Raw genomic sequence first — 14,096 nt, forward strand, 5'->3', positions numbered from 1 at the left:
AGGCATTGCAAATAGTCATGGTAGAACCCTGGTGAAGAACCTGAGAGGAACAAGGAAGAAACTGCATCAGTATCAGTTTAAGCAAAAATGAAGATTTTCAAAGTGGAAAACAAGAATTGAAATATTAACATACATAAAAATAATTCTGAAATCGTGATAGCACATACTACGGTATCATAGTAGTAAAACACCCTATGACAACAATAATATCTGAGACAATGTATTTTGATAATGTTTTATTGAGGACAAATAGATTCATTATTCATGAACAAAATCAACATTACATATATAAGTATATATTAATAAATGAAAGTGTATCCTCTTAAAGAATATAACTTGAAGTACATAAAACAAAAATGGATAAAAATACAAAAAGAAATTGACAAAATATTACATATGCCTCTCAGCAGCCAAAGATCTAAAAGGTCAACAAGAGTTTTCATAAAATAAGATAACGTAAAAAGTTTATAATAAAATTGTTCATCCACAAATTAAATAGTATACATTTGGAGAAGATAGGGGACTTGTGAAGACCTTTTTTTTAATGAACTGTGCAATGATGACTGCAATTAAGCAGGTGGTGGGGTTTTGAGCTCCTGAACTTCAGAGACTAGGCTATCGGAATGTGAATACAAAGCCCACCCCCACCTAGAACTACTTACCTGAATGTGAGTGAGGTGATGTGAGAGAGGGAAACTGGTATCAGACACCTTCAAAAGTGGGTGTGTAGGTGTGTCCACATGTGTGTAAGTATATCTTAGCAAATATTCATGTGTCTCTTGGAAAGCACACTAATGGCCTGGCATCTCTCTTCTCCTTAGTTTTAGGTACCCAGAATCCATGAAGTGACCCTTTAAGTAACCTAAGTAAGGGCTCCCATGGTGCCCAGAATTATCTCTTTGCTACTCCCTCCTTCCCCAAACGCACACACAAGATACGACTACAATTATGTATAATATTGGCCCTGGAGATTGTCCTGAGCTCCCAGAGGACAAGGTTGGACTTTAGTGTTTCCAAGAATGTTCCAGATTTTGCCAGTCCTGAGGAACCTGAGGAGAGAGAGGGTGAAAGTACACCTGGGTGTGTAACCTGTTCAGGGTCTGGTAGTTTGTGTATTCCAGAGGCCCTCATTCCCAAGTGAGAGCCAGGAATGGATTAACTTCACTTAATCCATTAAGTGGATAACTCCACAGAGTAATCATGTCCATGAAGGCATCAGGTACAACCCATGCTGTTCTTAGCCTCAAGGTCTAGCTATTGCTAGCCTCTTTCTGATTTTCAGGCTCTAACTTTTCCCCCAGGCCAATGGCTTTGCCCCTGACATTTCCCAGCCCATTTTCAATTCACCCTGACCCCACCTCCAGCCTCTCAGACCCCAGCATCTCCTCAACTTTTGGGGCCAGATGTTGCTTTTATTTTTTTCTGGTTAGTTCAGCGGAATTAAGTGATTAAAGTTTGTCAAACAGTATTTTGCTAAGTTTATTCAAAATGTACAAGGCAGAGTAAAACAATCACAAAATTATGCAAACACTAAACAGAAGCAGGACTTAGAGAGCCAGGTTCTAAATCCTGATGTCATACAAGTTCTGCCCAGACAGATCCTGTAGGGACTTTGTTCAGAGTTAGGTGTCAGTAAGAAAGAAGCAGTGGCAGAGGAAAGTAAGCGGCAGAATCAATGGCCTAGGACAATCAATACATCAACAGAAAGGGACATAAAGAGGCAAGCACAGATACGCCTGCTTTTATGGACACAGCCACAGAGCTTCCCCTGCAGAAATAATAGCATGCTCTAATAACAGGCAGAAATCTTGGTCACAATCATCTTTTCTCTCTGTCCTGAGGTGGTCCTTAAGGGTGATAATGACAGGGAACAACCAAAAATATACTCTCAATTTGTGGACAGGTTGTAGCTTTTTGCCTCAGCTCATGGAAAGAGAGCCTAGAATCAAGGTGGATCAGACAATAATGATTACCTCACTGTAAGAAAAAAATGAAAGTTTCTTAACATAAACATTTTTATCTTTGCTCCAATACCTTTTTTACTCCTTGTCGCTATTTATATCATATTCTAATTACCTTCTTCTCTCCCTAGATTGTGAGTTTTCTGATTGGGTACAGTGCCTTATTCACCTATGAAATTCAGAAGATTAATGTATTGTGTAAGGGATAGACTTATTATTTGCTATTATTTCTTTCAAGGTATCCAAAACAAATAAGCAAACATACAAAAAACCCAGCTCTTGTCAAAAGTAGCTTTGCTAGAGCACAAAGGCCAACACTGACTTTCCTAGGATACCCTAAATAACAATATCAAGAAACGCTGTGTTCAGGAAATTCTAATATTCTCAAAGAGCTGATAAGCATGTGGGGTAAACAAAAGGTCAGACTGAGTTCACAATGGGCCAAAAATAATCCACATGTGAAGCTCATCACTCTTTGAATATCATAAAAAAATGCAAAGGTCATCTTTCATGAGGTCATTAGTTACAAGGCTCATCTTTGTAGTCATTCCTTTAGAAAGTTGTGGTTTTCCCATTGGTACCTGTGCTTCACAATAAGACACCCAGGAATCATCTTCATCTATTTTAAACCTAAACCTGGATCCAGAGGATCATGGAGTCTCACCGACACATCTCATCTAGGGATGACAGTCTCACTGTAAATGCACTTGGTATCAGAAAGTGCTAGCAATCAATCAATCAATGTATGTGTGTGTATGTATGTATTCTAAATTTCTTGAAGCAATAAGTACATAGTTCTTTTATGACCACTTTTTCTCTACTTCTAGCAAATGGGAATTCTGTACATTGAGAGAATAAATATTTTTGGCTTTTACTTTTAAATGTACTGCATTGCCTATGGACCTTCCCTTAAGAGGATTCAAGATCCACAGGCTAGTTTATGGGGCATATAATAGGTTTACAGGAAAATAGTATTCTGTTGATAGGTCAGGTATAAATAAGTTGTTCTAAATACTTCAAAAACTCTCAGGTAACATATGATACTGTCTGGCTTGGATTAACAGAAGCAGCAACCTCTAGTCCAAGGAAAGGAGGTGCTGGAGAAGGTGGGAGATTAATTATAACTTTTTCCCTTTGTCTTTGGGGTATGGAGAGAGTATAGTTACCTCCTCCACGTAAAAAAACTAAATAGTCTCAGGCGGATCTGTTTAGTGTTAATGCCATAGACCAGGGGGTTGAGAACAGGGGGCAACAGGAGATAGAGATTTGCAAGTACAATGTGGACATGAGGAGGTACTTGGTGGCCAAAGCGGTGGGTGAAAAAAGAAAAAAAGGCAGGGATATAGAAGACTAGAATCACACAAATGTGGGCTCCACAGGTGCTAAATGCTCGGAACTGGGCATCCTTGGAGGGTAGACGCAGCACAGCCTGCAGGATCAAGCCATACGAAGTGGCGATGAGGATCACATCCATGCCAGTGACTGAAAGTGCCACAGTGAGACCATAAATGGTGTTGGGCTTGATGCTGGCACAGGCCAGCTTGGCAATGCCCATGTGCTCACAGTAGGTGTGGGGGATGATGTGATGTCCGCAGAAAGGTAAGCGTTCTATGAGGATGACAAAGGGGAAAACAAAGAGAAGGCCACGGGCCACACATGCCAACCCGATCTTCCCGATCACTGCGGCGTTGAGGATGGATGTATAATGAAGTGGACGGCAGATAGCCACATAGCGGTCAAAAGCCATGGCCAGCAGAACAGCAGACTCGGTGGCAAAGACAGCGTGAACAAAAAACATCTGGGTGAGGCAGCCATGGTAGGAAATTATGTGGGACCTAAGCCAAAAGATAGTCAGCATTTTGGGCAATGTGGTCGAACAGAGTACCAGGTCAGTGATGGAAAGTAGACACAGGAAGAGGTACATTGGCTCATGCAGAGTTCTTTCTGTCAGAATGATGTACAGGATGGTACTATTGCCAACCAGAGCAAGTATATACATGGAGCAGAAGGGGATGGCAACCCAAACATGCTGGTCTTGCATCCCAGGGATTCCAAGAAGAATAAATGTGGAAGGGTGGAAGGCAGTGTCATTGGAGGCAGATGCGGAGATCATAATGATGCAGAGAACAGAAGGCTTTCTCTTCCTAAAAGTGGTTAGCAAATGAAAGAAAGTCATCTCAATGCCACTTATTTTTCCTACATGTTTATTCAATTTCTTGCCTTTCATTCCCACCAATTCTACTACAATTGATGCCTTCCTCATTTCTTGCCTGGGTTATTAAAATAGCTATATAACTAATATGCCCACTTTCAGGATTTCTATCTTTCAGTGATGCCTTTATATTGCTGCCTAAATATTTTAGCATGTGAATATAGTCAGCTAAAATGCAAATTTCTTAGTGTACACAATGCAATATATTTTTTATTGACCTCCTCTGGTCTACACTCCACCACTTTCCAATATGTCTGGGCCTTGGGACACTGGGACACATCAACAGACTTCCCTACTCTCTTACTTCTGGTTGGATTTGGCAATAAGAAATACCAGCAGGAGATTGGAAGAAAGTCAGAGATTTATTCTTCCTGTGGGATTGCTGTAAACTGGCTGCACCTCTCTGTGAACAGCCTTCTCTGGTCTCATTTCCACTGGTAACCATATTCTACTCTTTTCCATTCACTCCAAGGGTTGTAATAGTGTCTTATTTCACTAACCCTGGGACTTCATAAGCACTTGTCATTTCTCTATGGTGACCCACATCTTTGCTAATGGTTTCTGTATCACGCTGTACTCACACTGCCTATTTGAGCAAGAAAATTGTTTCCCACTAGTGTTTTTACAAAATGGCATGCAAAGCTCTTCTTGATCTTTTTCTTGCTCTTTGCCAATTACCTAGCATTAGTTATCACCACATTCTTCTATATGCTTCATGTTCCAACCATATGTAAGTCATATCTAATTTTGGACATTTCTAAATATCCTAAGGCATGTTTTGTCATATCTGCATGCATTTTCATATGATGGTTTGTTGTTGTTTTTTTTGCCCAAAATGGCTGTTCCCAGTTGGTCACCTGCCAAGGTACTAACAATCATTCAAACCCAGCTGAGTAATCTTCCTCTACGAAGCCCTTCTAAGATTGCTTCTGCTGTGGTGTAAGAACCATACATCTTCAGCACACTCTCCTTAGGAAATATAAACTTGTTTTAAAATTATATGTATCTTTCTTGCCCATTACACTATGAAATCTCTGCATCTCATCTGTTTCTCTATATTCAGCATCAATGCCTTTGATACCTAGGGCAATAAGTAATGTGTACCAAGTACATGAACAAAGGATTGAATGCTACATTTGAAAATATTTTTAACTTTTTTGGATAAATGACCATGGTTGCAAATGGTGTTTCTTCTTAGGAGCCTTCCTTTTGTATCTTCTTTCATGGAGCTACAATGCCCATTGTGTTTTTTTCACTCTATATACTCCAAGATGTGCTCCTTTATAAGGTCTTTATTACGCTTCTAATCTAACCTAACCTAATCTAATCTAATCTATACATTTTTTGTTTTCTTGATTGGCACATGCATTAGTTTGATTATAAACATAACTTCTGTGTCTCTTTTGGCTACTTTAAAATGTGAGCCCTGATATGACAGGTCAGGCCAGGAGCTACACAGGTATGTGCTCCAGGAAAATTTCAAGATGAAGTGTGCCATGGGAAGGGAAGCATAGTGGTGAGTTATATCAGTTCTTGGAGTGACTAGTCAATGAATTTAAGATTATGCCAATAGGAAAGAAGAAAATAGATAAAGAACTATTTTTTCCTTGGAGTCATCTTACCTTGAGAGATTCTAGTAGGTGAAGTCAGAATCATCATTCTTACCTATTGAAGTTCAGTCTTTGTGACTCAGACACCCTGGTGTTTAGAAGAGACATCAATCTTAAGTTCATTTGCTGTCATCTAAAAAGTTTTAGAATATGGAAACACCTAAAATAATATAAAAAATAATATAATAATTAAAAAGAATATTTTCCTTCAACCCCTATTCATCTACAACTGCATTATTAAAGACCAAATCATTTTGTTTATTAATTGCAATATTGCATGTATTTTGCATATATTTATGCAAGTTCACTACTTTAAGTCAACAGTTACTGTAACTATAAATTATATAGATAAAAATGTAATTATAAATATTAATTACCAATAAAATTATTATTTTGTTTGAATTTTAAAGCCAAACAGTAGAGCTTAGTGCCGATCTTAGTGTAATTTTGTATATCCTTAAAAATTCAAAAATCAAGTTATAACAGAAAAATCAGATTTATTGTAAACATATCAATGCTTATGGTGGAAAAGTATAAATATTTTTTTACTTCTATCCTGGAAATTCCTAAGAATTTTAAACAATATAGGGTGTCCCCAAAAATGTATATAAGAACATATTGATGACAAATTTGGGTATGAAATAAAGATAGCTAAATACCTAAGCCGTTCAATAATAATTATAAAGGCAGTGTTTATTAAAATACATTTCATTTTCAAACTTGAGCTATCGGCTGTTAAAGTATGTATATATTTTTGGGACACCATATATATATAAATCAATGGAATATAATATGTTCATGAATTGGAAAATGAGTTACAAGGTATATATAGTTCAATAATTATGTGATGCTTAACTCCTAACCTGTAATATCTTGAAAAGTGGGCACCTGGCAGTTGCTTATTCAAATCTAGTGACAGAGAGTATGTGTGCTTTTGAGGGAGCCATTCTCAACATTAGACACTCTGAGTCTGAGAATATTTTCCTTTCATTAGTCAATGTCTCTAAAAATTCCACATTAAACAAGCATGATTCCCCTTCAATGTCTTAGGCTTCTATTTTGTGAACATTATTATTCTTTGTAATGCTGCTCTTTTATTTAATTACTTTGTCAAAAAAACTGTATTGGGCGTCTAATATGTACCAGGAATTCTTCTAGATATATGCTATATACTGAAGAGTAAGAACATACATGTTCCATGATATATTAAACTCATTTAATAAGACATAATATAATAATGTTAAGACATAATATAACATAATAATAATATCAAATAATCTCCAACATGTGTGTTAAAATGTTACACTGACATGCACACTATGAAAAAAAAAGTTATACAAGCTGCCTACTCAGGGATGAAGACTCCATAAAAGAAGTCATAGGCATGAGTCTGTGCTGCCACTAAGAATGAAGAAATGTTTATCTTATTACTGTTAAAGAAAAAACATCTATTAGGCTGTTCAGTTGGCAGTCACTGATTTTGCCCTGGAAAAGCTACACAGAACCTGGGGTTTATTGAAGCAAGAATTCACAGCTTAGAGGTTTCTAAGTTTTCTGCATGTGAAATTACAGAAGGAAATTAGGGAATTAGATTTGGAGGGTTCAAGCTGTATTCAGTCACTAGGGAAACTGGAAATCAGATGAGTTTCCTGACCCTCCAGTCTTTCTCAGGGCACTGTGAAGGTCCTAGGTACTCAAGAACGAGGCCACTCCCTAACATACATGTACCTTAACTCTCATCTGGCTGGTCTGACCAATATGAGAATAAAATGCAGTTAGTCTAAAAAAAATGACCTCATCAGTATTTTTAAGGAGAGCTGTTCCTGGAGATCTATTTGACTGGCTTGTCTTGAAACCATAAGGAAAATGACAAGAGACTAAAATCTTTAACTGTAGCAGAAAGAATTCAGGTACACAGAAAATAAGAACATATTGATGACAAATTTGGGTATGAAATAAAGATAGCTAAATACCTAAGCCGTTCAAGAAACTGTACCTCGTAAAATAGAAAGCTGGGGATAATCTGAGATGATCTCCAGAATAGCCAAGGTCAAATCTTTGTATGATTGTCATCCCTCTCTATCTTCCCCTACTTCTGCTCCTAGCTTGACAGAACTGACTGTAACCTTAGTTTTCTGTTCATATTCATTCAATACTCACCACAGCCACAGTGGTCAGCAGAACTAGAAAACACTTGATCCAGCACAAGTAGCATAGTTCCTAGGTCTGAGATTTGCTCCCACTTATCTCCACCCTCTGAAAGATTTTTGGCCCAGAGAGGCTGTGATTGGCTCAGAGCCCCAGTGGTCCCAGCTGCTAAAAGTAGAGGTGAATTTTTAAATAAGATCTCTGGGGAGACACATCAGTGATATCACAGTCTTCTCTTAAAGGAATTTTTTAAGACAGGAGAATGGTTAAAATTGTAAATAGGACTTTAAGGCAAGAGTCGAAACTTGAAAAAGAAGGTCCACAGTGGAGATATACATTTGTTAATCAGCATTATTATAATCAGATTTAAAGCTCTGAAGTTAAATGATACTTTTTAAAAAGGGTGAATATGTTTAAAGAGCACCAAAAATTAATTCCTAATACAGATTACATGATAAGGAAAAACTAGCGAAAGAGACAAGTAAGCAGTGTCTGTGAGGTAGGAGAAAAAACCACTGCAGTCAAGTAAAAAAAGTAGCTCAAAAAGGGGGAAATGGTCAACTATATAAAGTATTGATGACAAATCGATGAGTAAGAGAACCAAGCCCTAGCCAGTTTGCTCAGTGGTTGGAGCCTCAGCCACATGGACTGAAGGGTCCAGGGTTCTATTCTGGTCAAGGGTAAATACCTCAGTTTCAGGCTTGATTCCTGGTCTCAGTAGGAGCATGCGTGTAGAAGGCAACCAATCAATGTATGTCTCTCACAATAGTTTCTCTCTGTCTCTCCTCTTCCTTCCACTTTGTCTAAAAATCAATTAAAAAGAAAAATATCCTTGGATGAGGATTAAAACAATAAAAATAAAAAAATAAGAGGACTGAGACCACTATTTTAAAAATTGCGGTCATTATTGACCTTGACAAGGACAGAACTGTGCAGTGATAATGTCTGAGTAGGAGTGAGTTAAAGATAAAATGGGAGGAAAGAATTAGAACTAGTAAACATAGACAGCTCTTTTAAGGAGTTGGAATGCAAAAGGAACTAGAGAACTGTGATAAGAGCTGGAAGGGAAACATAGTCAAGAATAAAATTTAAGGTTAGAGAAATGTTATTAACTTTCTATATTGATGGAGAAAGATGTATTATAGAGAGAAAATCAATAATTAAAGAATGAGGAGAGAATTGTTGAGGTGATGGCTTTAAGTAGGATTAGACAATGGAGTTTAGTGAACAAGTGCACAGTTGGATCTTGATATCCATAGTAACCAGAGAGAAAGTAGAAATGAAGGTGTGGATGTAGATTGGTGGGTAGGTGTAATTATAAATGTCTGTGGAAGTTTCTTCCTTGTTGTTTCTATGTCTCCAGGCAAATAAATGCAAGATCATCTATGAATGAGAATGATGACAGAAAAGAAGGTATTGGAAGTCTGATGAAAGAAAAGAGGGTATAAAATAATCATCTAAAGAGTGTGAGATAAAAGAAAAAGAGAAATGTAATGTAATTGCCTTGCAATACAAAATATAGGTGGCCATATATCCCAATTTGTGTGGGGAAAGTCCCAATTTATATTTGTTTTCTATGTGAAATTACTAATAGTTTCCCCTTTATTATCAAACTAGGGGCCCAGTGCATGAATTTGTGCACCTTAAAAGAAACTGTGGGCTGCAAGGCTGCGGTAGGCACAGGGTTGGGTCTAAGCCCATCCACTGTGCCTCCACCTGGCCCCCAGTTCCCTGTCTGCTGGCAGCCCCACTCCTGCCACCTCTCCCACATGCTGATGGTGCCGGCCCCACTAGCACCTGCTGACAGCACAGAGTGATTGGGGTCAGTGTCAGAAGCAGGTACGAGTGGGGCCAGCACTGTAAGCAGATGCAAGTGGCGGCTGCTGCCCTGATTGCCCCTCAGGAGCAGGGGAAGGTGGAAAAGCCCTAAGGAGAGATCTGGGTCGGCAGCCGCTGCTTGCACACTCTGACAGTGCCAAGCGTTTAGGGCCAGCGTCATGTGCTGCCAGTGGACGCAAGAAATGATTCCGGTGCTGGCAGTGGGTGCAAGTGGGGCTGGCGCTGGTAGCAGGCGCAAGCGCTGGGCAGGACTGTGGAGTGTGGGAGCAAAGAATTTTTAGCAGAGGCTCATCCTAATGACAGCAACCATCCCACCGCAGCCAATGCCCACTATGTTCCACACTCTGCCTCCTGCTGCCCATGCCCGCCATGTTCAGCGCGCGCCCCCTGGTGGTCAGCACACGTCACAGAAACCGGTTGTTTGGTTGTTCTGCCATTCGGTCTATTTGCATATTAACCTTTTATTATATAGGATTTTTTTTGGTGTGCTGCAGAGTTTTAGTAATTAACTTATGTATGCCATGAGATATAAGAAGGTTTACCTAATTAAGCATGTTCTTGAGTTTAGCAAACCTAAATTTAAAATATGGTGTTAACACATTTACACTGGCAACAGGCACAAAATTTGTGAAGAGTTGATTTAGAGAGTTGCTCAAAAAGCACGCCTAGACAGTTTGGCTCAGTGGATAGAGCAAATGCACAATAAAATGTGTGTGTGTGTGTGTGTGTGTGTGTACACACATGGTGTATTTATGATTGTGTTACCAACGGAGAAGGGAGAGAGAGAAATAGAAAATTTGTATTAAACAGTAATTCTAAGAATGAACCATGAAATTAATGTTGGTAAGGAGAATACATAAGAAATGAGGAAATGTAAAAAAAAAGAATAGGGTCAATTTATTATCAATACTAATTCTCAGGTCCAAGGAATTAAGAAGAGTATGTAGGATGGTTAAGATCTTTGGGGGGAAAAAACCCCCAAAGAACCAAATTGTTTTAGTTATTGACCATTGTACCACAAAATTAGCCCAAAATATAGTGGTTTAAGACAGTTTATTATTATCTCTTATGATTCTTACTGGGGACAGATGGCAGTGTCATTTGAAGCCCCTCTCTGATGTGGCTACAATCAATTTTGGATGAAGATGCAGTTATCTGTAAGCCTGACTAAAATTGATGCAATTGATTCTGGCTATTAACTAGGAGCTCAGACAGGATGTCAACCACATGAACTCTCCATGTGGCTTGGGACTCTCACAGTACAGTGGCTATGTTCTAGGAAGAGTGTCCAATAAACAAATGTCCAAAGCCACTAAAGGAGAAGACACAAGCTTCTTATAATCTAGCTTTCAATATCCTGAAATTTCACCTGTTGACTTCTTTTCTCAAGGAAGTTGCTAAGACCAGCCCAGGTAAAAGGGGAATAGAATGAAATGGCACCTCTTGTAGGAGTGACAGAATCATATTAAGAAAAAATATGTGGAATATAAGATATTATTTTAGCCATATTTTGGAAATAAAAACCTGAAAACACTCCACCCTCTGGCCAGAATAATGCATATATCCTCCTATATGCAAAATAAATTCATCTCTTTCCTAAGATCCCAAAGTCATATCCTCTTATGCCTTTTATTCAAAGGCTAGGATCTCAGCCTCTAAATCAGGGCAAAATGTGAATAGGGCTCATTGGGCTCAGTTCCTTGAATACAGCTCCTTGAATGCAGTTCCTCTTCATTTGAAGACCTGAATAGTAAAGAAATGAGAAAGAAATCAGCTGCCTACATACAATGGTGATACAGAGATAGAATAATTCCAAAGATACTCATTTGTGAAATATTGAGAATCATATTACCTTTTAAACTAGTCCATTAGATATTTTAAAATACAGAGATATAGTACCAGCTTCTTTAAATATATATATACATTTTATTTTAGAGAGGACAGGAGAAGGAGTGAGAGATAGACCACCTGCCTCCGGCATGCCCCACACTGAGGATCAAGCCTATAACTTGGGCATATGCCCTGACTGGGAATTGAACTGTAACCTCTTGGTTCATAGGTTGATGCTCAACCACTGAGCCACGATGGCAGGGCTATCACCAGTTTCTTAATAAAAACCCACTCTTGCTCCCCAGGAATGATTCTCCATGGCTCTTAGCTACAACCTCTGAGCAACTGGCTCTATATTCTATGTCATATTTGGTTTTCAGTGTTTACATCTGAGTATTTCTCTCTGCCTGCTTCCTGCTTAATGAAGATGAAGATCCGAAGGTCTCTTTTCATTTTGCACTAACTCTGTTCCTTTTTCTCCAAGCTAATGGTGCTTGTATCTATACATTTATCTTAAAGAACAAACAAACTGTGAGTTCTATATAAATCTTTTAGGATTTACTTCATCAGATAAAAAGTACACCCAAAGATATCTTCCAAGTTGCTCCCTGTCTGATTTTGACTGGAGTTGTGATTACCTGGAAATTTCCCTTAAAATTCTTAGAAGCTTTTTTTTCTAATTGAAAATATTTTTTAGGCATACCCTCAAATGGTTCTATACTCTTTTTTTGTCATTTGGAGAGGCTGGGGAAAAGTTTTGTTTTTTTAACCTATTCATCCTTAACTTGTTTGTATTTAGTCTATATTCTGCTTGAGCATGAAATAATTTAATTTTAGCTTATATCTCTTTATCTGTACCTTATCATCTGTGGCATAAAATTAATGTTGGTACTTTCAGTACTCTGCTTCAAAATCTCCTTGTCCAAATGTATCAGCTAATTATGTATCTATTTTCATTTTACTGCGAGCTATGGTTCCTACAATTGTATAGTACTCATACCTTTTTCTGCAGCCTCCAGTGATAATTTCCTTACTGTCTTTCAAGCCTTTGTCAACTACCTCCTCAAGTCCCTTTTAGATTCTGCCTGCTGCCTTATTCCAAAGTTATTACATATTTTAGGTTTTTGTTATACCAACATCCCACTCCTTGCTAATAATTTCTGCAATATTTATCTATTGCTATAACTAATCATCCCCAATGTTATTGGCTTTAAAGAGCCTATTATTACTTTGCATGGTTCTATGGATTGGTTTCAGTCAGTTTGGTGGTTCTCTCTTTGAGTCTCCCATGCATTGTAGTGAGATGTCAGTTGAAGCTACAAATATCTAAAGTCTCAGCTGGGCTGGATGTTCAAGATGGCTGGCTCACTGATATAACTGGCAGTTGTTGCTGCGTGTTGGCTGTGATTCCAACTGGGGTCATTAACCAGAACATTTAGACATAGCTTATCTGTGTTCCTTGGGGTTCTCATAGCAAAGTAGCTGGGTTTCAGTAGGAAACATGCCAAGATTAAGGCTTCTAAGAGACCCAGGCAGAAGCTGCAAAGATTTGTATGTCACTTGCACTGAATTCTTTGTCAAGAAATTGCTAATACAGCCTGGATTCAATAGAAGTGGAATTTAGACTAACTGTTGATGTGGGAAGCATGAAAGATGGAATATATATTGCGGTCATCTTTGGAAAATACAGTCTACCACATCAACTTATTAAAGGGTAATTTATGTGGACATTAAAATCACCCACAATCATGGCAAGAATTCTTTTTGTGCCAGAAGCAAAAATTCTTTAATGGAGGAAGAATAATCCAGGCAGAGAAGATTATTGCAATATATAAAGATACTTCATAAAATATTAGATGATATTAAATTTAAAATTTCAGAGTTTTCAGATGGATTATTAATACTTGGCAAGAAGCAGTTATGTGGAGCATAAAGGAGAGTTATGTTATTTTCAGACACAGGAAATTAATACAAGCACCAAATCTATGTTTTTTATTTAAAAAACAAACAAACAGGGCTTTTCTGATTTCAGTAGAGCTAAGATTTATTAGGCACAAAAATCACCTGAAGAACTATTGAATTGGCCCTAGATGGTATGGCTCAGTGGATAGAGTGTCAACCTGCGGACTGAAGGGTGCCGGGTTCGATTCCAGTCACATGCCCAGGTTGTGGGCTCAGTTCCCAGTGTGGGGCAGCCGATCAATGATTCTCTCTCATCATTGATGTTTCTATCTCTCTCTCCCTTTCCCTTCCTCTCTGAAATCGTCTGCGGTGACTGACCCAGGACACGGCCGTCCGGGCTGTCCCTGTGCATGGGAAGTGCGGCCGGTGAAGACGCCCTTCACTGCCTGGCTTCCCTGGGACCGCTGACTGGTGGCTGGAGCACGATGGTCAGGTTCCTCCGCTCCTGGCTCCTCGCCCTTAAGCCTCAGGACCACGGTGACTAAAGGCCTGTGATGAGGCACTTCCTCCAGATGTGTTCACCTACGTGCCTTC

The 14,096-nt window shown here is 38.7% G+C and overlaps 3 protein-coding genes across 3 annotated transcripts in view; all 3 read right to left on the reverse strand.

Moving 5' to 3' along the window:
- Positions 1-2,536, reverse strand: part of LOC102756499 (putative olfactory receptor 52P1) — a 3,470-nt gene extending 934 nt beyond the window's left edge. The window contains exon 1 of the mRNA XM_006770090.1: positions 2,489-2,536. Coding sequence (XP_006770153.1) covers positions 2,489-2,536 — 48 coding nt within the window. The remainder of the gene's footprint in view (positions 1-2,488) is intronic.
- Positions 2,537-3,123: 587 nt separating this feature from the next.
- Positions 3,124-4,074, reverse strand: LOC102756781 (olfactory receptor 52D1-like). Its single transcript, XM_006770091.1, has one exon. It carries the CDS (start codon positions 4,072-4,074, stop codon positions 3,124-3,126), a length of 951 nt encoding a protein of 316 aa, XP_006770154.1.
- A 1,788-nt stretch (positions 4,075-5,862) lies between these two features.
- LOC102757070 (olfactory receptor 52H1-like) overlaps positions 5,863-14,096 on the reverse strand; it is a 9,182-nt gene continuing 948 nt past the window's right edge. Inside the window, exon 2 of the mRNA XM_006770092.2 lies at positions 5,863-5,916. Within this exon, the coding sequence (XP_006770155.2) occupies positions 5,863-5,916 (54 nt within the window). The remainder of the gene's footprint in view (positions 5,917-14,096) is intronic.

Source organism: Myotis davidii, unplaced genomic scaffold, assembly GCF_000327345.1.
Source record: "Myotis davidii unplaced genomic scaffold, ASM32734v1 scaffold484, whole genome shotgun sequence".
NCBI classification, from domain to species: domain Eukaryota; kingdom Metazoa; phylum Chordata; class Mammalia; order Chiroptera; family Vespertilionidae; genus Myotis; species Myotis davidii.

What these genes read in the sequence shown, in the direction of transcription:
- LOC102756781 (XM_006770091.1), bottom strand. Translation starts at nt 4,074, where the DNA reads ATGATCTCCGCATCTGCCTCCAATGACACTGCCTTCCACCCTTCCACA.